This window comes from Excalfactoria chinensis, chromosome 19 (assembly GCF_039878825.1).
Source record: "Excalfactoria chinensis isolate bCotChi1 chromosome 19, bCotChi1.hap2, whole genome shotgun sequence".
In the NCBI taxonomy this organism is placed as follows: Eukaryota; Metazoa; Chordata; class Aves; order Galliformes; family Phasianidae; genus Excalfactoria; species Excalfactoria chinensis.
The window spans coordinates 5,146,214-5,168,230 of record NC_092843.1 but is presented as its reverse complement, the minus strand read 5'-3'; the positions used below and the strand labels follow the sequence as shown (position 1 = coordinate 5,168,230).

The 22,017-nt window shown below is 50.6% G+C and overlaps 1 protein-coding gene across 1 annotated transcript; it reads right to left on the bottom strand.

Annotated features, from left to right (window-relative positions):
- Positions 1 to 93: 93 nt before the first annotated feature.
- CPD (carboxypeptidase D) lies at positions 94 to 21,968 on the bottom strand. The gene is made up of 21 exons (XM_072353219.1): positions 21,270 to 21,968; positions 20,355 to 20,602; positions 14,382 to 14,524; positions 13,601 to 13,770; positions 12,649 to 13,016; positions 12,072 to 12,263; positions 11,135 to 11,302; positions 10,081 to 10,190; positions 9,821 to 9,923; positions 9,235 to 9,377; positions 8,502 to 8,671; positions 7,647 to 7,958; positions 6,306 to 6,501; positions 5,904 to 6,039; positions 4,984 to 5,133; positions 4,475 to 4,570; positions 4,317 to 4,381; positions 4,049 to 4,180; positions 3,596 to 3,781; positions 3,184 to 3,283; positions 94 to 2,552 (listed from the first exon to the last, which is right to left on the bottom strand). The coding sequence occupies exons 1-21, from the start codon at positions 21,905 to 21,907 to the stop codon at positions 2,326 to 2,328; spliced, it is 4,053 nt and encodes a 1,350-aa protein (XP_072209320.1). The 5' UTR covers positions 21,908 to 21,968; the 3' UTR covers positions 94 to 2,325.
- Positions 21,969 to 22,017: the final 49 nt, after the last annotated feature.

Genomic DNA, 22,017 nt, shown 5'->3' with positions numbered 1-22,017 from the left:
AACGCAGCGCCCCCGCGCGGACGGGAGGCGCAGAGCACCGCGTGTCCCCAACCCCGCCGCCTCGGGAAGGCGAAGAACGAGAGGAGGCGGGCGGACATCAAAATAGTTTTATACGGGTTATCGGTATACAGGTAAAAAACGACCCGAGGGCCCCGTGCGGGGCAGCGCCGGCCCTTGCCTCCCTGGGAAGGACGCTTTGAGGCCCTCGTGACAACGTACAGCGAAGGCACAGTGCGCGTGGGGCAGACGCTTCCACGGACGGACAGACAGGAGGACAGCTGGGCTCCTCGCCGAGCACCGCTGCGGCACAGACAGGTCTCACACGGCGACAGAACCGTGGGCACGATCAGCCCCGCTCACCCTCCATGCGTTGATTCCCGAGGATTTATTGCTGGGGACGGAGCTGCTTCAGTCACAGCGCAGCAGCAAACCCAACAGGGAGCTGGGAGCCCTGCATGGGCTGTGCAGAGCAGAGGCACTGAGGGGCTCATTCACACCACAGCAATGCAGGGCAGCAGTGTGCACAACCAGCTCCCTGTCCCCACAGCACAGACCTCACCGCACGCTTCCTGCCCTATACCAACACCACGGGAGAGGGAAGAAGGTCTTCACTGCCACCCGAGGGTCATCTTCACCCTTCCATGCAGCTGCCAAGACCTTCAGCACAGCCACAGCTCCGCAGCTCTGCAGAGGCATCTACCACCCGTAGGGTTCCTTGCAAGATAGGGAGCAGCAGCCTGGGACAGGGAATCTACCACACTATTCCTCCAGAGCCCTCATCACACACATGGGTGCAAACACCCCACGCAGATCTCAGCAGCAGACCTTCCTGGCCTGCTGGAGGCAGATCAGCTCAGGGTATGCTGGATATCCAAGGCAGTGAGTGCTCCTGGCACCGCAGAGTTCGGACCATTGGGGAAAAGAAACAAACAAAAAGAAGGAGCAGCAAGGAAATAAGTGCCTACATTCTAACCCCAGACTTCTGCCCAGAAAGCACAAGAACTTCAGAAATATATAAAAGCTTTGGAAATCAAATGTCTTGGGCATCCTGCCCTTCTGGTCACCCCTTCTATGCCTCACAATCTCCATGCAGCTTGAGGATGCGCACTGCAGCTCCTCTTAACAATTTCTTAAGTGCTCCAGAAGAGAATCTGGCTGCTTTTCCCTGCAGCAGCCACTCAGCCCTTCCCCACGCCTTGCACTCAGTCCCCCACAGCACGCTGCAGACATACAAGCAGGTGGAGCTCTTGCTCCATACTTCAGGGACACTGCAGTAGCAGAGCTAAGCTAGGCCAGCAGGCTAATTTGGTGCCCAGCATCACCAGAGCTTGAGAAGTTGTTTTCCAAGTGCTCTGATAACTAAGTGGTATTAAATGGACAACAGCAAAGGGTGCAGCTGCTCTTCAAAAGTCAAGACCCAAGTCAGGCCATGGATACCACCTCTGCTACTCCAATAACGCTCAGTACAACCCCCAGTTGTGCTTCAGACACTGCGCTGCTGCAACACTAACATGAGACTCCAAAAGCCAAGTCCACATAAATGAGATGCAACCAGGGATGACAGGGGCAGAACTTTTCTTCCCCAGAAGCAGGAACAGCAGTTCTGCAGAGCTGACAAGCTGCTGAACTTGGTCAGAGTTGGCTGAAGCTCTGACATCCGCTCCTTTCTCCAGTTCACACCAAGAATTGATGTCATCTCCCCCAGCTTTCAGGATGCCAAATCACTGCTTGGAACGAGCAACACATTAGAGGTGCTCCACAACCACTGCAGAGCGTGGCTGAGCACAGCATCTCAAGGTAGGGAAAAGCTCCAAGGGAGCAGCTGAGAAGCAAGTACAGGCTGTTTCCAAGGGCTGCTCTGCAGAACGTGGAGTTGGTGATGGATCAAGGCTTTCCACCACGTACAGTAAGAAAAATGAAATCAAAACAGGTAGATGCCACTTCAGAGTGTTGTGACTATGACCCCACACAGGTCTTGGGGCACTTCCCCACCATCTGCTGGCTGTGTTGAGATGCTGGGGAAGTGTTAGGAACTCTGCTGGCCGCCCTGCTAAGTTACCTCTCAGTCAGCATCACGTGAACCTCCAGACCTTGCCCTAAAAACATAAGCCATGCCCTTAACCCAAACACAGCCTCTAACACCCACTGATTTGCATGTACATAGGAACAGAGCAAACAGCAGAAGGAAGTCAGGAGCTGCCACCCAAACCTCTGGAGGACACAGTCCTGCAAGTTAATGTTTCAAAACCAATCCAGAGGGATCATCCCTCCCCTCCCACTGGGGCTAGTCAGTCCATGGGAACTTCCTTTCCTGTCAGGGAGGTGTCAGTGTTTGCTGGAGTATAATGTTTCTTCTTCAGTGTCCGTTTCATCCTGGAATTCATGGCTCAAGAGGGACTTCTTGGAGCCAGTGGACATCATGCGGATTTCATCTTCATAATCGTCATGGTGCTGCCGCAGGCGGTGGAAGCCATCCTTGTGTCTGTTGGACTTAATCGAGCAGACACACCAGATGATACAGGCAGTGAGGATCAGAGCAGACATACTTGCACCTGCCAGAGAGAAGATACTCAATTTAATTCCATGTTCCCCATCTCAGAAGCTACTACATTTCCCAGAATCAGTCTCCTCTTACACAATCACAGCCACTTTCCTCACTTCTGCACCCCAGGAAGAAGGAGCTCCATCACAGTAGAGAAGCACTAACTTTATTTTCTGGGCTAGCAATGTAAGATAGTATCACTGAGTTCCTCCTGCAGATCACTGGAAATAAATCCCAGCCTCCCCAGCAGCAGCCACATCTACAAAAATAAACTCCTTCGTGCTTACCCATTGCCAGGCCACTCAAAGAGACCTTGGGGAAGATGTAAGATCTGCTGGGTCCCAGCTCTATGCACAGATTCTCCCACTTCTGGCCATCTCCAGGTCCATTCAGGACCTTTCAAATCCCTGCAACATTCTCAACTTCCTCTCTCCCTCTTATCTACTAGGCCAGCATCACTAGAGCCAAGGGCTGTTGGACCAGTCTGCAGAGCCAAGTGTGTGTTCAGAAGGGAAAAGCAGGAGGAAATGACTCAATGCTGCAGGCCACTTTTCCAGCTCAGTAAAGAGAAAATGGTTCCCGTCAGGATGAACCAGCCCAGAAAATAAGGCTCAAAGCTTTGAATGAAGCTACCATTTTACCTGCAACCGTTACAACCAGCTCCCGTGGCAGACCAAATATCTTGTTTTCCATGTCAAATACAATGAACACAGAGCTGGGTGCATCATGGCGTACCAAGACCTATGGAAAGATGCAAGAACTCAGTCTGCCTCAATGTTTACACATCTGGTAGGTGTGCATAGAAAAAAAAGACATCTGCTGCCCAGGGCAGAACCAGGAAGACACCAAAGATAAATGAAGGGTAGGGAGAAACTGTTGCCTAGAAAAACTCTGCTGTGCTCAGAAATTCTTCTCCATTATAACAAGGCAGAAGACAACGAATGTAGCTAGAAGCTAAACACAGCCAACAAGGTACAGCCAAGTAAGAGAAGTTAGGGATGGATGCCTTCATATGAAAGGAAGGGAGGAAAACTCTAACAGAAATTCACATACCTGCATATGCTTCTGTTGGTACCCATCAGCTATAGCATTGATGTTGTGCAAACCAGGAGCCAACAGCACATGGAAATAGCCACCTTCTTTAGTACAAACCCTCAAACCTTCATTAAGAACAATAACAGCTTTAGAAATTGCCTTGCCACTCTTGTCTTGGACAAAACCATGGACTCCTTTGTGAACCTGAAACAAAACAAAGCATTTCAAATGGCTCATGTTCAAGTCCAAGTGTATGGCATATCTTTAAGTAAAACAGGACCTCGTCCTCCACTTAAAAGACATCATGTTCTTCAGCAACCTTAACCATCACCCCACCATGACACTCCCCTTCTCCCTTAAGAAATAAGATTGTATAATACTACAAGGGCTGCTCAGCCCACTAGGAAGTAATGCAACCAACCCACCACCTTCACTCCCAGCAAGGATTTCTCCCCTCAGACCATTGCTCACCTCCACAAGCATGCTAAGGAGAGACCTCCTGTGTTCTGCCCACAGGCCAGGGAGCTGCCCTGCACTGGGGAAGTAACAGCAGCTGGTATAAACAGTGATCTCAGGACAGTGACCAAACGTAACGCTGAAATCCTGAAACAAAACCGCCACAGTTACAAGAGACAGCACTTAAAAGGCTTCCCAGAGTGCAGCTGAAGATGGTTGAGGTTTTGCCCAAATTTAAAGACATATCTGCAAGGAAGGAAAGCATTGCGATGAGATGAAGTACCTTCATACTTCCCAGGTGGCTGTGCCATTCAGAGCCACGGATCACACCCCCAGGAATATTCTCATCTGTGAGAGTAAGAACACAGCAATCAGACTGATCTGCTCCTGGCAGAACCCAGCACAAGTGGTCAGGAAGTTAAAGGATTGAACCAAACCTACCGGACTTATTTGGACAGCCTGGCTGGCCTAAATGCATCGACGGATGGTTGTTTGCATATACAGATGCCAAATGCTTCAGCGTTTCTTTGTTCTCCACTACAAACAGAAAGGTGAGACACTGGGAGTGCAGCTCCTATCAAATGGGGGAAGAGGTTCTTATTCTAACCCCACAACCCTATATAAAACAGTCATACGTTGCTTCAGGGGGATTTCAGATTTCCTCTCACATCGAGAGGTGGTATCATGTGCAGAGGAAAAACTCAAGTATTGTTCTGAAAACAGAAACTATAAACGTTCTGACTCCAAGCTAAATCCTGTGAGGGTGCTGAGCTTTACTTTACAGACTGCCAGCAGTTCTCCAGAACCAAAAGGTTAAACCCAAAAGGAGGATATGGCACACCATCAGCACAAGAACACCAAGAAAAGGACAAGCTCTTACACCTTACAAGCTCTTAGTCATCTAACCAGAGTCTAATTGCATGGGAAGACCCTGGAGGAGTCAGTCATACCTGTCTGCACTGGCTTATCATAGGGATAAGTGACAAGCAAAGATCCACCATCTAGAGCAACAGAGAGGCTGAAGTCCCGCTTTGATATCAAGTTGTCTATGATGGCTTTGGTCTCAGGCTCTCGTGTTCCTGAATACCTGGAGTAATTGCCTGTAAACGAGAACAACAAATAGGAAGAGGGATTGATGATAGCTTCCTCTGCTATTTGAGAGGCTTGCAGAAATACATTTCTTCTTTATGGCTGAAATTATCTGACTGAAAATATATTTGCTAGATCTCAGCAGATTGCTTCTGAAAGATTAAGTAAAGCACCTCATCCACACTGCTCATGGGTGGAATTCACCTGCAAAGCTTAACAAATGTGACACACCACTGTTTTCCCAATCTATTTACTTTTGTGATGCAGAGAGTGTTTCACGTGTATTTGCTTTCTTCATTGTCCCTGAACTGACTCCTAAGAAAGCAGTTGGGATGACTCCAGCCAAAGGTGGCCAGAGAACACTTCCTCTCCAGGTAAGGTGGGCACAGCACTGGTACAGAGCTCTGGAAATACCAGGCAGTTAAAAGTATGAAAAAAGGAAACTGTTTCCAAGGAGCAAGAATAGAAATGTAGAACCGAAAGAAATCAATTAACAGGAAAAAATACTGTCTGATCTCTGGACTGTTCCTAAAGAGCTCTGCTTTGTCTTCTCCTTTCCATATAAACATCTGCAAATTACAGTCTCGAAGGGGAATTCAAGCTCTGGATGGTTCCCAGCAGCTGTGCTACCTCAGCTCTGAGGCAGGAGCACTGCCACCTTTACAGGAAAACCCCACAATCAGATGACTACATCCAACCCCAGGGAGGCCAACAGGTGACCGCTACTGCAGCCTGCATTTCTACAGGACACCACATGTCAGTTTGCATCAATTAACTTTACTTGTGAAGTCTGTGTCCAGATCTTTGCCGTGGGCGTTAGTCCGGCCTATCGTGGAGGTGCAGCCCCTCTCCTGTGCTATCTCCCGTCCGTCTGGGTTCAGGGATGGCACAATCACAATCCGTGTTCGGTCAATCAGCTGAATAAAGCAAGAAGGAAACAACACATCAGTACAATTAATAGGGTTTGTTCTCTGTGCATCTCCTTTGCCTCAATATTCTCCTAGGAATAGCTACTTCCATTGATTTCGCAAGTCACAGGTTCCCACCAGCCCCACAGATCTCCTAACGTCCCCCCTGCTTGTGTTGGATCCACATGCCAGAACAAGTCTCTCCTGATGAGTGCTGCCTTCTCAGGATACAACTGGAAGCCTCCAAGATGGTCCCTTGCAGCAAAGCTCCTCACCTTTGTAACAGCAGCATTCTTCTTGTAGTTCATGCAAAGAAATTCTGCCAGTGTCAGGAGCAGCTCGGTACCAACAGGAGCGTTCCCATGAATCCCAGCAACAAAGCGGATCTTGGGCTCCTCAGGCTCAGACTGGTTGGGCTTGTTGGAGATTTCAAGGGACCAAATCTGACGGAACTCAACACTCTGACCCAGGCTGCCAAAAGAGAAGAAAGCAGAGCGTAGGCTCAGGAACAGAGCTTGACCTTATGGAGAAACCCTGCTGTGGAAGGGAATGCTGCCTCCTTCCACAAGCAGGCTACTGAGACAAGCAGCACAGAACACTCAGCCACAACACAAGTATCCAGGTAGAGATGCACAGAACACTCCATGCATCTCCATGTAGCCTATAATACCACAGTAAGCATGGAAGGAACGGCTAAATGCCTTCATGCTTCCAAAGTGGGTTTGTGTTTGCTTTGGGCTTTTTTCTCCTCTCTAGTCAGTGCAGGATACATCCAGAGATCAAACTAATCCATAAAGCACCCAGTTCAGAGGACAAAAGCAGGCCTATTTTCAGCAGTGCAGAACTTGTTGCTACAGTGTGCCATTAAGTTAGCAAACTGAATGCAAGCAAAGCAGGGAACACAATCAGGGCTGATGCAACTGAGAGGACAATAAAGGCTACAGATCAGAACAGCAGCCTTGGCACCAGCATGGACAGCACATGAGCAAGTTGTGCCTGGTGACAACAAGCAACCAGGGCCCTGGGACAAAGAGGCTGGATTTGTGCCTTCTGAAGTTGACAGAGGATAATAGCTAAAGGTCAGAGGGGAGAGCAGAGGACTACAAGGCAGCTCCTGCAGAAACCTTGGCTCAGGACCTTACCTCAAACAAATCTCACAGCATTAAATTAAAATCTGAAGGCAGATAATTGAAAAAATGCCATCAGATTTATGATCCTCATAGGTCCCTTCCAACCCAGAATACTCTACATTTCTAAGATTCCTAAGCTGTATTTGTCCACATCTACAGCTGTCAGACAGGATTTGGAAAATAGATGGAACAGAGTGTGTGAAATAAATGTCTGCAGGAACCTGGCATCTCAGTGCTGGGAATATCAGTGCAAGGCACCCAGGGCAGCTGACTGCAGCCCAGGTTTCAGTCAGTAAAATGAGGTCTCAGGAAAAAGCATACGGATGTGTCTGTGCCCTTACATCTGATGCCCTTACATCTGGGGCTCCTCTGAACTCAGGCACCACAGGGAAGGACAGGAACAAGCTCCCCCCATCTCTGTATCACATTCACAGCTCATCATTGCGCGACATGGAGAAGCTGAGCATTGCTGCTTTGAGTTTTCACCTGGACAGATTGGTGATGTGCGGGTAGTTCAGATAGAGGCCTCGGAGGAACTCGGAGAGGTCCTTGTAGGGACGGTATCGATAAGGAGAGACTTTCCCCGAAGAGGAAAGCAGGAGGTGTTCCACGCCATTCTCAGCAGAGAGATCCTTGATCAGAGTCTCAAACTCCTTCTCATTGGGGTCGCTGGTATCTGGGGTATTCAGGACTGGTGCCTTTCCCTCCTCCACTTTGGCATCTGTCCGTTTAAGTGTGAAGTTGACCTGCACCGCACCTTCGCTGTCAACTGCCACTGTCTTAGTAACAGGATTGTATCTGACGCAGGAAGAGAAGGGACAAGGAAATGTCAGGGGTTTAGGTCTTGCACACCGAGCCAACCCCCCCAACCTGCCCAGACACTCAGCACAGGACTGCTGCTGCTCTCCAACCAAAGAAAGCAAGAAGCAGAAATGCAATCAGCAAAAACTCTTCAAAAGGGACATAGGAACAGCAGGGCAGGGAGCAACTCAGGACCCAGCACAGCCCTAAGCTGCTTCTCTGGCTCAGGTGTTGCAGGGTTACGTGGCAGGCAGGACAACAGGTCAGGCAGCTTTAACCCAAAGAACAACAAGGTTTTGGCAACCATTGAAGTCATTTCTGTGGGCAGCTGTCTGCATGAGAATCTCCCCTAAAAAACACCCCGTTATCAACTGCTTCCCTACACCACCTCCAAACAAGGGAAGATTTGGACTCTACACTGTCACTAAAGGAACAGTCGTGACATCTGGGTAACACAGCTTTGTCAGCTCTTGACTAAGAAGCCAGGAGAGCACCATGGTGGTTGTGCAGCGCCTATCCTGTGTGCCACAGCTTGCTCACCCTCGTGCAGATGCTGTGATTTTGTACGTCCCCTGCACCAAGAGGCGCCAGTAGTCTCCATCCTTGTAGGTGGTCACTGGGTGGTTGATCTCAGCGACGCTGATGGTGGCATTGAGAATGCCCCTTCCATCCATGGCATCCAGCACGAAGCCCCAGACCCCACGGTGAACCTGGCACAGACACAGAGAGCCCCATTCAGCGCAGGCCCTCCAACACACAGCACTGTGGGAGTGCTGACATGCAGAGCCTGCCAGATCCCAGTGCTCCTAGAGGAGCAACACGTCCCAAAAGGGCTCAGGTGAAGCTGGTGTGGACAAAGATCACACGAGTACAACAAATGGACAATTGTTTGGTTCACGATGCCATGACATTACGCTCTGCCCCACACCTTTGTTTGCATGCCCCAGCTGCACTGCGCTGCCAGCACCCATTAGCCAGATGGAAACAGCACAGAAGGGACACTCTAGCCAAGGGAAAACAGAGCTATTGGAAAATGAAATGCCCCCACCTGCACCACCTGGCTGCTGTTTCCATACAGATTTTTGGCACAATAAAGAGGGGAAAAGAGGAAATCAATGCATGTTTGGGTAGGAACGATTGCTGTGAGCAGGGACCTGGACCAGCCAGGAAGCAACACTCACTGCAGTGCGTGGATCAGTCTGTTTCTTCCAGCACCTCTAATCCAGGCCTAAGAGGCAGCTCTCACTATCTTTTGGGGGTCAAAACGTCTCACCTGTTTCATGAACTGCAGGAGGGACCTGCGGTTCTGCTCCCAGTACTTTGGCAGCTCCTCTGCATTTGGGTATTTCACACAGCCCAACTCAATGGTCACTTCAAAGCAGTTTGTGTTTAAATAATTCCAGTCTTGCATCCCACCTACAACAGGAATGTAAAAGTAGCTTTGACATGACCTGAGGGATGCTGTAACATTGCTCAAAGGAAAAAGAATAATTAAAAAAACATCAGAGAATGATTAAATACTAACTACTACATGTGATTAATACCAAAGTGAGAAGGCTTTTAACATGGGGCAAGACTCAAGCTTCAGAGGGCTGTCAACACTGCAGACAAATAACCACCCTCCTTGTAAATGCCTATCATATCCAAGCACTGCTGGTAACCAGAAACACCACACCATAAATTCCTCCCCTCCGGAATGGCTTAACCTGGGTACATTACTGGAGTGTTTACAAAAGAAACCCAAGTCCCAGCAAGCTGTGTTGAGAAATGCAAAGTCTGTGATTGATCAGACTAAATTCTTTAAGCTGCACACATTAACTTGGAAAGAAACACCTCAAGAGACTTCAGGATGACTTTACCTGGAACATTGTACCACTGGGCCCCATTTGTGATGCCATGTGGGAAGTACTCATTGGGGTACATGTCCTTACATGGGCTTCCCTGATACATCTTTTTATTCTCCTGAAAAAGAAGATGCAACATGTGAAGCTGAGTCTGCTCTCTGGAGCCACTGGAACTTCTGTTCTAACAGACTGGCTTCTCTACCATGCACTCAGAGGGCTCAGGACAGCATCAGGAATCATCCTGGCAGATGGGATTTCCCATTTTAAAGCTTTACCTTGGAGTAAGAAAGTGCCAGCTGCTGAAACACAGCATCGTCAGGGGATTTGCTGTATATGGCCATTCCTTGTTCATCGTCATCATAGGGGTAATTAACCACCAGAGATCCTGCAGGGGAAGTGAAATTTGACTCAGACTTGCACACTTTCAATGGAGTCCTCAGCCTAACAGAAGCAGCTTTTCTTTTTCTTTGGAGAGTCCTGGCCCAATTGCTGCACCTTGTCAGCCTTCAGGAGCTTACTGCAAAGACAGGCAGACTATGACAGCTCTGACTGGCTGAGACTTTCCCTAGGCAGGCTGTGCTAAGGGCTCTGTGGGACTGAGACAGCACTGATGCTGGAGAACAGCCAGCTCCCTCTCACCCGCACACTGTACTACTGCATTACAGAATTAAACACGTTAGCACAGAGCAACACCTGCAAGTCACCACAGCTCCAAGCCAGCAGACAAAGTGTCCAGGGAATAAACTGTAATGCAAAGACTTAATTTAGATCACTCTAAAAAGATAATCAAATCAAAGCAAATTTCATCATTCTGCTGTGCAATTCGAGGCAGGGAACCCTCAGAATTACATTGTTTTTCCCTCAATTTATAAATACTATGAAGCCTCTGACAGTCACAGCACTGCCACACCTGGCACTGCCACATCCACAGATCCAGCCACTGAGCAGCTGCTGACAGGGGAGCCCACCCCAACTGCCCCATCTCTTCACAGGCAACATGCCAGCTGCTGCCTTGTACATGTGCTCCCTTGAGAAAAGTGGCTGTGCTCCTCCCAGCAGCCTCTTCAACTGCCCACAGGTGTTCTTGGGGACATGTCTTTCAGCTTCTGATCCATCTTCCAGCAGCATAAACTCCAACCAACTAACAGTAGATTCGATTTCCCCTTTTTCTACAGACACCATCCCCAGTACAGGAACCTGGCTGCTTTTGCTCCTGCTGTTTCAGAGCAGAACTCCTCAGTCCATGCCATGAACACAGCAAGAGACATTCCTGCATTCTCCATCCTCAAACCTTGGTGGTGAGGAAGGAGCCTGGTGTAGCTGACGTACCTCCATGCAGGTTTGCTGAAAGCACAAACGGGTAAGTCTTCAACCAACTCATGACAGCCAGAGTTTCAGGCTGTGGAGGGTCTGTCACCTGGAAGAACTGATCTGGGAAGTTCCGGTTCAGGTCGTAGTTGTTGCTGTTGTTTCTGCCAACAGTTCCTCCTCTGTCTCCTAAAAATTAAACAAAGGTTCAGGTTTGAACCCTGCACTCCATAGTGATGGGACATCCACCTTCCCCCAGCAGGAGTGCATAAAGGTGTCTGGGGGCCCTGTCAGTGCCAGTCAGGCCTTAGCTGGCATAAGGACGTTGAACCACGAACAATCCCAGCTGCTGTCATGACCACAGAAGTTCAGACCTTCTCAAACCAGATGGACAAGTTCTGTGTTAAAGACAAGCAGAGCTCTATACTTCCAGAAAACTGTTCTGGACAAGCTTTGTTGGGCCAATCTGCAAAAGCCACGCAGTTTGAAGGACTTCCTTGAATATTTTTGCCAATTTCAACACCACAATAAAAGCCTACATTACCCTTGGACTAGTGCTCTGCAGACTGCCTGGCTCCCACATCACATGTCAGTAAGAGCACGGACCAAAGCATAGCAAGTATGAGCTGTGTAAAAGGAATGTCTTTTTTTGTTTTTAAATAAGCGTTGGGATAGCCGCAAACCATAAGGGGACCCAAACAGGGGCAGCATATGTAACACTGCCAAAGCATAAGAGCTCTTTCCAACCACTTCAGGCATCAGTCAGCCGCCCACTTCCTGCAGTGGTTGGTCCACCCACTCATCCCACCACACACACCAAGTCCTTTCCCATCCCCCCTGTGCCGACAGCACTTCAGCTCCAGCAGAATGCTTCTAGACTTCCCAGAGGTATGACAAACCCCAGCTCTCGTTCTCAGAGCTAGAAATCCCACAGGGGCTTCAACACATGCAGCATTACCTTCCTGGGACTTCTCATAGCCATCTGGGTTCATGGATGGCATGATGTGGATCCGTGTGCTCCGGACCAAGTCAGTCACTTCAGGATCTGTGCCAAAGTTCTTGCAGAGGTACTCGATGAGGTTCAGCAGCAGCTCTCGCCCCACAACTTCATTCCCATGCATGTTACCAATATACTTGAACTCTGGTTCACCTGCAGACACACAGCCACACCAAAGAGATAATTATGGCCGTTATGTTAAAGCTTGGAGACATCTCACCACCAGCAGCACTGCACTCATTTACCTAACACATATCCTTCTGCTCCCACAACACCAAGAGGATGAATATTAGTGCAAGGAGGGTGCTTAGTCTTTCTGTCCCCAGAGTCCCACCCACCCAGCTAAAAATTTCCCTAGGAATGCTCTTTAACTCACCCAAGAGCCATCCACTGCACCTGGTCTTTCTAAAGAGGAGGACCTCAGTCTCTCTCCAGATGCCAGCTCTACATTTCCTTTCTGCTCTGCCCATAGTCTCCCAAAGCTAAGGGTCTATCTCTTGCATTTGTGTGTTTTGCTAGAAAGAATCTCCCACATCACCTGCTTCGTGGACACCAGGGTTGTCTGAGATCTCCATCACATACAGCTCCCGCAGCTCCACTGACTTGCCCGCAGAGTACAGCCGGGTGATGTTGGGGTACTCGTTGGCGTACCGCCGCAGAAAGATCTCCATGTCTGAGAAGTGGTGGTGGCGGAAATCCACAGGTTGGATGGGCTGATGGAGAGAGGTTGGGCTCGGGGCTTCGGCCTGCACCACAGTGGAGGCAATGGTGGAAGTAGGAGCGGGTGTTGCTGTGAGCTGTGTGAGGTTGGGAGCTGGTGCCATGACAGCTGGTTGCAAGAAGAAATCCACTTCTGTTGCATCTCCCTCCTTCACCTCAATGTTTTCTTTGGTCAGTGGTGTGTAACTGTAAGAAAAAACAACAGAAAGAGCATGCTTCAGCAAGGAGGATCTGCAGAACAGAGGCCAAAACCTTTGCAGATTTTCCCATCCTCTTCCTCCCAGTCTGAGCACACTGGGATGTTAACAACTATGAGAGAGATTCACCAGCAAAACAAGCTGATGGGGCTCATCCCATACCTCCAAATCCAACTGTGTCCAACTCCTTTGCTGTGTCAGAGGCATGAGTTCCTGTTTATGGACTCTCCAAAGAAGAAGCCACAGGTGCAGCAAAGGGCTGGCCAGCAGCAAGCAACACATTTACCCCCAGATGTGAGGAAATCTCTTACTGGGATGACCTACAGCACTTCCTCCTTTTGCCCATAAGATGCAGGTTGATACAAGCAAATGAAGGGAGCAGAATTGCTGTGCACCCAGCAGCTCCCAACCGCAGCAGGGCAGGGGTGAACAAACACAGCTGCAGCTCTAATCCATTGCAGGAGGCCTTTCCTGCTGCAGCTTCCAGCCAAGCCCCTTAAATACACAAGATGCTCAAGGGGAAGAAATCAAGTAAAGTAACACAAGCAGGTGGCAGCACCGTGGAGGCATTACCCTGTCACAACGGCGGTCACATTGTAGGTCCCAGGCACCAGCAGCCGGTGGTAGTCGCCGTATTTGCCTGCTGTGATGTTATGAGCAATACCAGCAACAACAATGGTCGTGTTCTCCAAACCAGCCTTGGTGACTGCATCCCTGACAAAACCTTTCACTCCAATGTGGACCTGAAGAAAACAACAGAAAGCTCTGGCTGAAGATAGGTAACAGCAGGGCAACAGTGTCCTCATCAACGATACCACCCCCTCCTGTTCCCAGATGCACAGAGCAGGACAGCTGCCAGGCAAAGACAAACAGTGGCCTATGGTTCAGACAGTGCTTGGCCTGCGAGCAAGGACAGGAAATTCAGCATGCATTGGAAAGGCAGCAGCTTCTCAAAACTGATTCTCCCCTGCATAGTTTGAACTATGATTGCACACGGCAACAGGCACGTAATATAATGAACACAGCAGGGTTACAGGCTATATCAAGGGATAGAGCACAGCTACCTCCCTCCGCAGGCTAAACTGTCCCCTACACAACCCACACGTGGGTAGTGAGATCTGCAACTCACAGTCTTTCTGTGTAACACTGTGTAACACCATCACCGAGGATGTGGGAACTGTGGCAGAACCACAGACACACAGGACCTTTGTAGTCCCCAACCTCTGTGCAGCATCTGCAGCAGCTGTGTTACCACATGCAGCCCACGAGAGCAGCCAATGCAGTGCTCCCAGCCCACCAGGGGCACAGGGGTTTCTCAGGTGCTGTCCCCACACCCCACATCAGCTCACACTACCTTCTCTATGAAAGAGAGGAGGGATTCACGGTTGTTCTCCCACTCCATCTTGAGCTCAGAGGTCAGTGGATATTTGCAGCAGGACAGCTCCAGTGTGATCTCAAAGCAGTCGGCCCACACGTAGTTGTAATCCTGCATCCCACCTGAGGAAACAAGGCAGAGATTTGTCATGAGAGCAATACACAGACATCCCTTCATGAGATACATGCTCTTCTCCATCCTTTGGCCCCCTGTGGCACTCACCAGGACACTGCCACAGCCCCAGGGAGAGAACCTCAGCAGGAAAGTCAGACGGGATCATTGTGAAAGCCTGTGCTGGGGCAGACAGTTCTCTTCTCCCAGTAACAATCACACTGGGTGTTCAGCTGCAGGCAGTCCCTTTGGCCTTGCTGCTCTGTCAGCTGAACTCACAGCACCTGGCAATACCTGTGGGAAGCTGTTTGCCACACAATACAGAGCCCAGACAGCATGGCAGGCACATAGAGCTGGAATGCTGCTGCCACAGTCCTTCAATGAGCGCTGCAATACAGCCTCGGACTCATAAGGCCTGCCTGCAGGAGACGTTGTTTCACCCTTGACACAAAAAAATACACCAGAATGCCAACCTGGGGAAGTTCAACAGCTTGGTGTGAAACCAACCAGCCCATGAGCACCAGAACACAGGAGAGCTGTTTCCCAGCATTAAGGTTATCTGTTTGTTCTTTCCTTTCAGAGAAACCACAGGCACTGCTGTGAGTGAAAAAAGGTCACCTTGTTCTAGCAAGCACCCTGATCCCATTTGCTGAAGTTAAGATCAACCTTCAACATGCAAATCTGTCTCTTAAACAGGAATGAATGATGTACCAGTGGGACTCGGGGCTGCTGGATATTATTGCACGGTCCAGAGCTCAGGGCTGCTAACACAATGCTATGAATACTCATTGGGAGCTTTCAACAATAAGCAGCATGACCCCCAAACACCACAAGCCTGTCAAACAGCAGGATGCCAGCAGGTAAGTCTAAGAAATACGTGCTGGACGACTAACAGCCTGGAAAGGATGGGCAGACAATGGCGTAAACACACACCCTGGCATTGGCAGAGGCTGTGAAAGGCATGGCCTGGAACGGTATCAGCACCACTCCCCCAAGCACAGCAGTTCTCCAGTGAGCATGGCAACCATGAGCACTCACTGTCCACAACAGACTGCTGTCCTGAATCAAAGAGCCCCATGGCAGCCTGGTGAAACAGATGGACTGACAGCACAGACCTCTGGGAAGACAGGAGGGATGGGGCTGGATCAGAGATGTCCCACTTCTCCCTGGTTCTTCTGGGAGCCTGCTACCAAGGGAACAGGCAGCTCCCATAGCAAATCAAATGGCATTTCCCACAAAGAGAGCACTGCAGCTTGTGCAAGGGCTGAGATTAAAACAGGAAAGAGGCTTTTCTGGCCCAAAAAAGTGTTTGAGGACCTAAAAAAAACAACCCACCTGTAAATCTCAGCTCAGGAGGTCGGAGGTGCCAGGCCTGTGACTCTGGTTTTACACAGCTCCTGTTACCAGGCTCAGAAAAGCAGCCCACAGCAGGCTGTAAACTCTATGCAGAGCGGAACGATTTGCCAGCCTGGAACCATCTGTTCATAGCAGGATGCTAATGCATTTGAAAACATCCATACGTAAACCAGAGCCATTACGAAGCATATTTAGTGCTTCATCTGCCATTCAAGTAGATTTAAGACAGATGCTCACCCATAATAGAGTAGTAACGGACTAAATTGGAGCGTGGTACATTGATTTTGGTGAGAGCCTCTTCAAGAAATAGTCCACTGCATGCTTGAAAATATGGATGTTATGTGCTGCATATATTTGACTTTCTCACAGACCCACTGCAGAGCAGGACAGCTATTTTTACAGCATATGGAATCACATATTTTCCCATATGCCATCTGCACAGCCTCTTGGGTAGGCAGGAGATCTGTAGGTGTACAGACCTGTACCAGAACAGCTGGAGCTGACCCCTTGCTTTCCAACACAGATGCAGCCCTGCCCAGCAGAATCCTTCCCCTGCTCTGTCCCACCCCCTCTGTATCAGGCAGCAGGCTCAGACCTCTCGTAGCACAGGAGCCCTGCAGCATGCTTCTGCTCTCTGCCAAGCTCCACACCAGGCAGGCAGCAGAATGCAGCACTCAAGTCATGCCCGGAGCTCCCGACACCATAAATACACCAGATGCCAGAGAAGCCTTTCAGGCCAGCCTGGAAAGACTCAATTTTTAAATAATACATAATGAAGAAAGCTCTTTAATTCCAGCTCTCGGTGGAGCAAACACTAGGAGATGGAGACCTGCAGTTCAGTCACAGAAGAGAAAGGCTCCTGTCTGCTCTGCAAGGAGAGCAGATGGCACAAGGCAAGCTAGAGACGTGATTAAATACACTGCACAAGTTGCTTCCTCCGTGGACAGGGCTGATTGCTTCACAGTGTGAGACCAGCAACAGCCCCAAAAAGGCAGGGGAATGTTCTGGTCCACTAGTCTGCAGTCATTAAAACTCAGAGGAGGTGAGGTTTCAGCCTGCAGCTCCACCAGCTCACAATCCAGCCCAGAGCAGCACACCCTGCAGTCTTCCAAGGCCCCAGGGAGCAGAGCAGCAACTTGCCATGCACTGCACTGTCCAGTGGTTCATGTTACATGTGAAAAGAGGCATCAGAGCCTCGAACAACCAAGCCAACAGTTTTCTCAATGAAAAAATAAAGATTTACATTAAAGAAATGTACATAAACACAATGGCAGCTCACTGCATAACCCAGGAAGCCATGGGGTGAAACCTTCTATCAGAGCTCACACTGCAGTTGCCTTTGGACATGCCCAGGAAGCAGAGGCCACAGCAGGGATCTCACAAGCAGCTGCTGTTCTCAGGGCTCCTTTCAACTGCTCTGAGTTCGATGTCGCCACGAGCTGCTCACAAGCTGACAAACACACACCTAACCCCCATCAAACCTCTCCCTGCCCCAACACCTGATAAGCACCTCCAGCAGCTGCACAGCACAGACCGAAAGCAGCAAGGAAAGGATCTTTCACAGTGAGGCTACGAATAAAGAAAAAGCCTCCTGAGGCAGCCCATAAAACACCCCATTCAATGTCACAATTGATTCCATTTCTGAGTCAGGGCCTTTACCACCTAAAAGCAAACACATCCATCCCACAGACAAAAGTTCCTTAAGCTCATGGACTCTCCAGGACAGCTGCCCTTCTTGACCCATTCTGCACTAAACCACATTATAAAACAGCCCAACTTTCCAACTATTTTCTTGATCTGAACTGGCCATTCAGTAGTTAAAAGCCCTAGAGGTTACAAAGGAAGGAAGACTAAGCACATGCACAGCAAAGATAGCCCGAGCAGTGCCAGACACACTTATCTATAGCAGCTGGAACGCGGCAGCCACATTGAGCTGCGTGGCAGGGAGCCATACTCTGCTCACACTTGACCTTAAGAATTACTCGGATGGTTTGCACTTGCCACCTTAGCTTGATACACACAAGAGGTTACTGAAAACAAAGTTAATGGGGTCTGGCATCAGGGAACTGGACAAAGAATCCCACAGCAATTGGCTTTCCAGCATGTTTGATTTCACACAATAAAACGTGGTAGGAAAATTTCCACCTGTTGAAACATTTTGTTCTCAAGTCTTTGTTTTTCCTGGCTTCAGTTCACTTGGAGGCTGCAGCCTTTCCCAGCACAACCTGCTCTGCAGGCCACAAGCACTTGCCCTGCACCTCAGGCATGCCATATGCTTCTCACCAGAGCTCAGCCCAGCCAGGAAGCTCCTAAAGTGTACCAGGATTTCCCTGTCCTCCTCCTCCCACGTGCTCCAGTTCTGCAGTCGCTGGTTAAAGCCTGTCTGAGTACAGCAGTGTACCACTGACTGCATCCACTACTGAAAATCAGCGCTAACACCCCAAACCACAAAGCAATACTGAAACTTGACATGACTTCAAGATCTGCAGGCTGCCCCCTGTGTTATCTGTTAGCTCATCTGCACTCTCCCCCTATTCATGGGTTATACATCAGTGTGGGATGTGCTCCAAGGGTTGCCATCACCCTCCTGATCAGCAGCCAGATGGAAGTTATGGCATGGCTGAGATGGCACAGGCGTCAGCCTAGCAGCACTTCACTCTGAGCCAGCATTAGCACACGGCCTATAATCACTGCCTGCAGCCATCAGCACGGAGCCTGAGGTTGTGGCTTGTCACAGCTCAAGGGTTTGTTTCCGCAGAGGCTGAACGTTGGAGGCTATTAGGTTTATAAACCACAGTGCTGCGGTCTAGCTCGCACCTTGCCATTTCCTGCATGAGGAAAGCAGGCAAACCCCAGCTTCGCTAGCTTCCAAGACAAAGGCAGCCCAAAATGCTCACACCTGTGCAGCAGCTGCTAGCAAACCTTCTATGGGCTGGCTGGCACTGGTGGGGCATTCCCCAACCCAGCAGGAGAATGAAGTAAACCCTGCGGTGAGAAGCATTTCTTGCTCTAGTGACAGGGGAACTTGAGCCGAAAGCTCAAAGCAGCCTCCCTGCAGAGCACACCCATCCCAGTCCAGGAAGAAGCCAAAAGCCCTGGAGCTGCAGTGAAGAAACCTATTGATCTCAACAGTTGCCGATAACAACCACCATCAGAACAAGGCAGCACAGACCATCCAGGATATCCTGTTCGTCACGAGCAGATGCACGAGATTACACAAACCTTCCTTGTGCTGAACTTTCCGCTTTCCAGAGTGAACCTTGAGCCAGTAAATACCAGCGCTGTGCTGGGCAGGGTGGAGGAGAGGAGACGGCTGTTAGCAAACATGGCAGAGCCACATCTTGTTTGAATACTGCAGCTTATCAGAACAGTGAAATCTTCAGGAATGACCCGTCCACCGCTCAGATAAGGACTTCCTCCTCCAGCACGGCGGTGATGTCATCAGCTCTAATAATGGATCACTCTCCTTGCTTCCCCAGAAACATGGATGTCGGGTTAGCATATGATTCAACTCTGAAATCCACGTTTTGGAAAGACACCGTATGTTTAGGATTCGTTGAGCTGTAAGCTATTTGGGATCTGCTATGCCTGATTTCATTGCACTCCTGCCTTCTCCCTCAGCCCCAGCACGAAGGAAAGCGGAGCAGTCCAGACACAGCAAAGCAGTGCAACTTCTTTACATCAGTTACGCCAGATTGGTGCCCTGTCCTCACCACAGAAGTCACTGTGCTGCCCAGGGAGCTCGTGGTTGTACAACTTCCGCAGAGGGGGTGTGGAAATGCTGTAATCCTTTCTAAGGGCACAGCCAAGATTTCTCTTCCCGCTACTCACAGAGTCCTTTCCACAAGAGCACCTCATCACAAACTGACATTTAAGGCTCAGCAGCAGCAGAAGTGACGCACACAGCTCAGCCCACTGCATGGCCAAAGCACCCCACCTCAGGGAGAGCAGCTAGGTTAGCTCAGACCGTGCACTTAGATCCTTCCACACCTTTACAGCTGGCCACCTTTTAACCACTTACAAACTCACAAGTTTAGAGGTTGAAAAACCCTCATAGCACACTGGTGCTGGTTTCAGTTCAATGCTGCTTAGATTTTCATTTCGTTAACAAAAGCCCACCTTCCTGTATCATCATTAAAACCTGGTAACCACCTCAAGGCCTTAATCACAGTCCCATTGCCAGATGAAGCTACTCAGGTGCAGGATAACCCTGTGGCAACTAATGAGGGCAGAAGAGCCCTCCAGTGCACTGTGATCTGTTCCTCATAAGCATCTCCCAAGCTGAGATGCACCAAGCACTTGCCAGTGCAACCACGAAGCCATTTCAATCTGCTAGAACACATCCCAAGCTAGAAACATCTCACCTACCATCCTTCCCTTGGTGACCATCACTACTGCTTCTCAGCAGGAGCAAGAAGAAATCATTTCTATACACTACTATGTGACCCAAAGAGGCAGCGAGAGTGGCTCAGCAGCACAGCTTACCTTCCACATCATACCACTGGGCACCATTGGTGATGCCCTCTGGGAAGGTCTCTCCCTCCTCGCCAGGGCAATTTGGCTTGCCAGTCCTCATTATGGGGTGATGTGACGCATAAGCTTTTGCCAAATATTTGAACACTTCATCATCAGCCGATTTACTGTAGACTCCTGTGGGCTTATGTGTGGGCGAGTCGTCGTAGGGATAGCTTGCAACCACTGAACCACCATGCAGGTTGCCAGAGAGCAGAAACCTGGGGTTGGGAAAAAGGAAAGAATTAAGGGTCATGCTGTGAATAAGAAGCCAGCAACAGCTGCCTCCAGCAGAAAGAGAATTGAAGCTCAGAATGATTTTGTTTCTAAGCAGAGGTAACACGACCAACACCCGTCCTTGCTTCAGGCAGCACACGTGAATTGGGTTACACCCGCTATCTATTTCTTTTTGTTTTATTATTTAAGTCCAGCAGTTCTTGTTTACCCGTTCCCTCCTGTACCAGCACTATGTTGGTGAAGCAAGCGCAGCAGTGCACAAAGGATTGCATTCTTTCTATTCCAGCCTGGTTTAAATGAAAACCTCACCCCACTTTAGCAAAACCATTAAATTAACGAACAGAAAGCAAAAAGTAATTACCAAAATGATATTAAGAACGTGCAAAGGTTTCTCTAGGAACTAACTTTGAACTGTAACAAACCAGGAGGGCTCCCAGACAACCGAGCCATCAGACCGGGACACGCCACTCAGGGGGCAGCCTGCAGGGCCTCCCAAAGCACGGCTCCCGATGGGCTGCGATGACAAGGAGAGCTCCTCGAACTAAACCTCGCTCCCCAAAGCTGAAAGGGAGATGGCAGAGAACGGCAATGCCGGAGGTCGGGCACTGGGAGGAAGGTAACCCGGACGACACGGGGCCGCCCCGCACTCACTTGTTGCGCCGCATCCAGGCGATGAGGGCTCGCACCTCGGGCACGGGCTCCAGGTCGGGCTCGGAGGCTTCGAACTGGTCGGGGAAGCTGCGGTTGAGGTCCCGGCCGCGGCTGTTCTCCCGGCCGCCCGCCCCGCCGCCGCCGCAGTCCCCCTCCTGGGCGTGCTCGAAGCCGTCGGGGTTGAGGCTGGGCAGCAGGTAGAGGTCGGTGGTGTTCAGGAGGCGGCCGATCCGCGCGTCGCCGCCGGCCCAGCCCCGCACCAGCTCCCGGGCGAGCTGCAGCAGCAGCGGCCGCGCCAGGGGCTCGTCGCCGTGCATGTTGCCCACCAGCTTCACCTGCGGCCGCCCGGGCAGGGGCGGCCCGCCGGGCTCCTCGCCGGCCCGGGGCGCTTCCTGCCCCGCCGTCAGGCGCAGCACCCACAGCGGCCGCCCCTCCACCGATTCGCCGATGCTGAAGAGCCGCGCCAGGCCCGGGGGGGCCGAGGCCGCCAGCTCCCGCAGAGCCTCGCCCAGCTCGGCCGCGTGCAGGTACCGCAGCGCCTCGCCGGGCTCCGCCGCCTCCGCTTTCTTGATGTGGACGCCGCACGCCGCGCCCAGCAGCGCCAGCAGCGCGCACAACGGCAGCGGCCCCCGCGCCATGACCCGCCGCACGCCCCGGCCACAACGCGCCGCGGAGCCGCCGGGCACCGGGAGGGGGCGGGCGCGCTGCTCCGGCCGCCAGCCAATGAGCGGCCGCCCAAGGGTGAAGC

Coding starts and splice junctions, on each gene's coding strand:
- CPD (XM_072353219.1), bottom strand. CDS start 21,907: ATGGCGCGGGGGCCGCTGCCGTTGTGCGCGCTGCTGGCGCTGCTGGGC. Junction 4,181..4,316: donor GCCACCTGGGAAGTATGAAG/GTACTTCATCTC, acceptor GTTTTGTTTCAG/GATTTCAGCGTTACGTTTGG. Junction 3,782..4,048: donor TCCTTAGCATGCTTGTGGAG/GTGAGCAATGGT, acceptor GTTTTGTTTCAG/GTTCACAAAGGAGTCCATGG.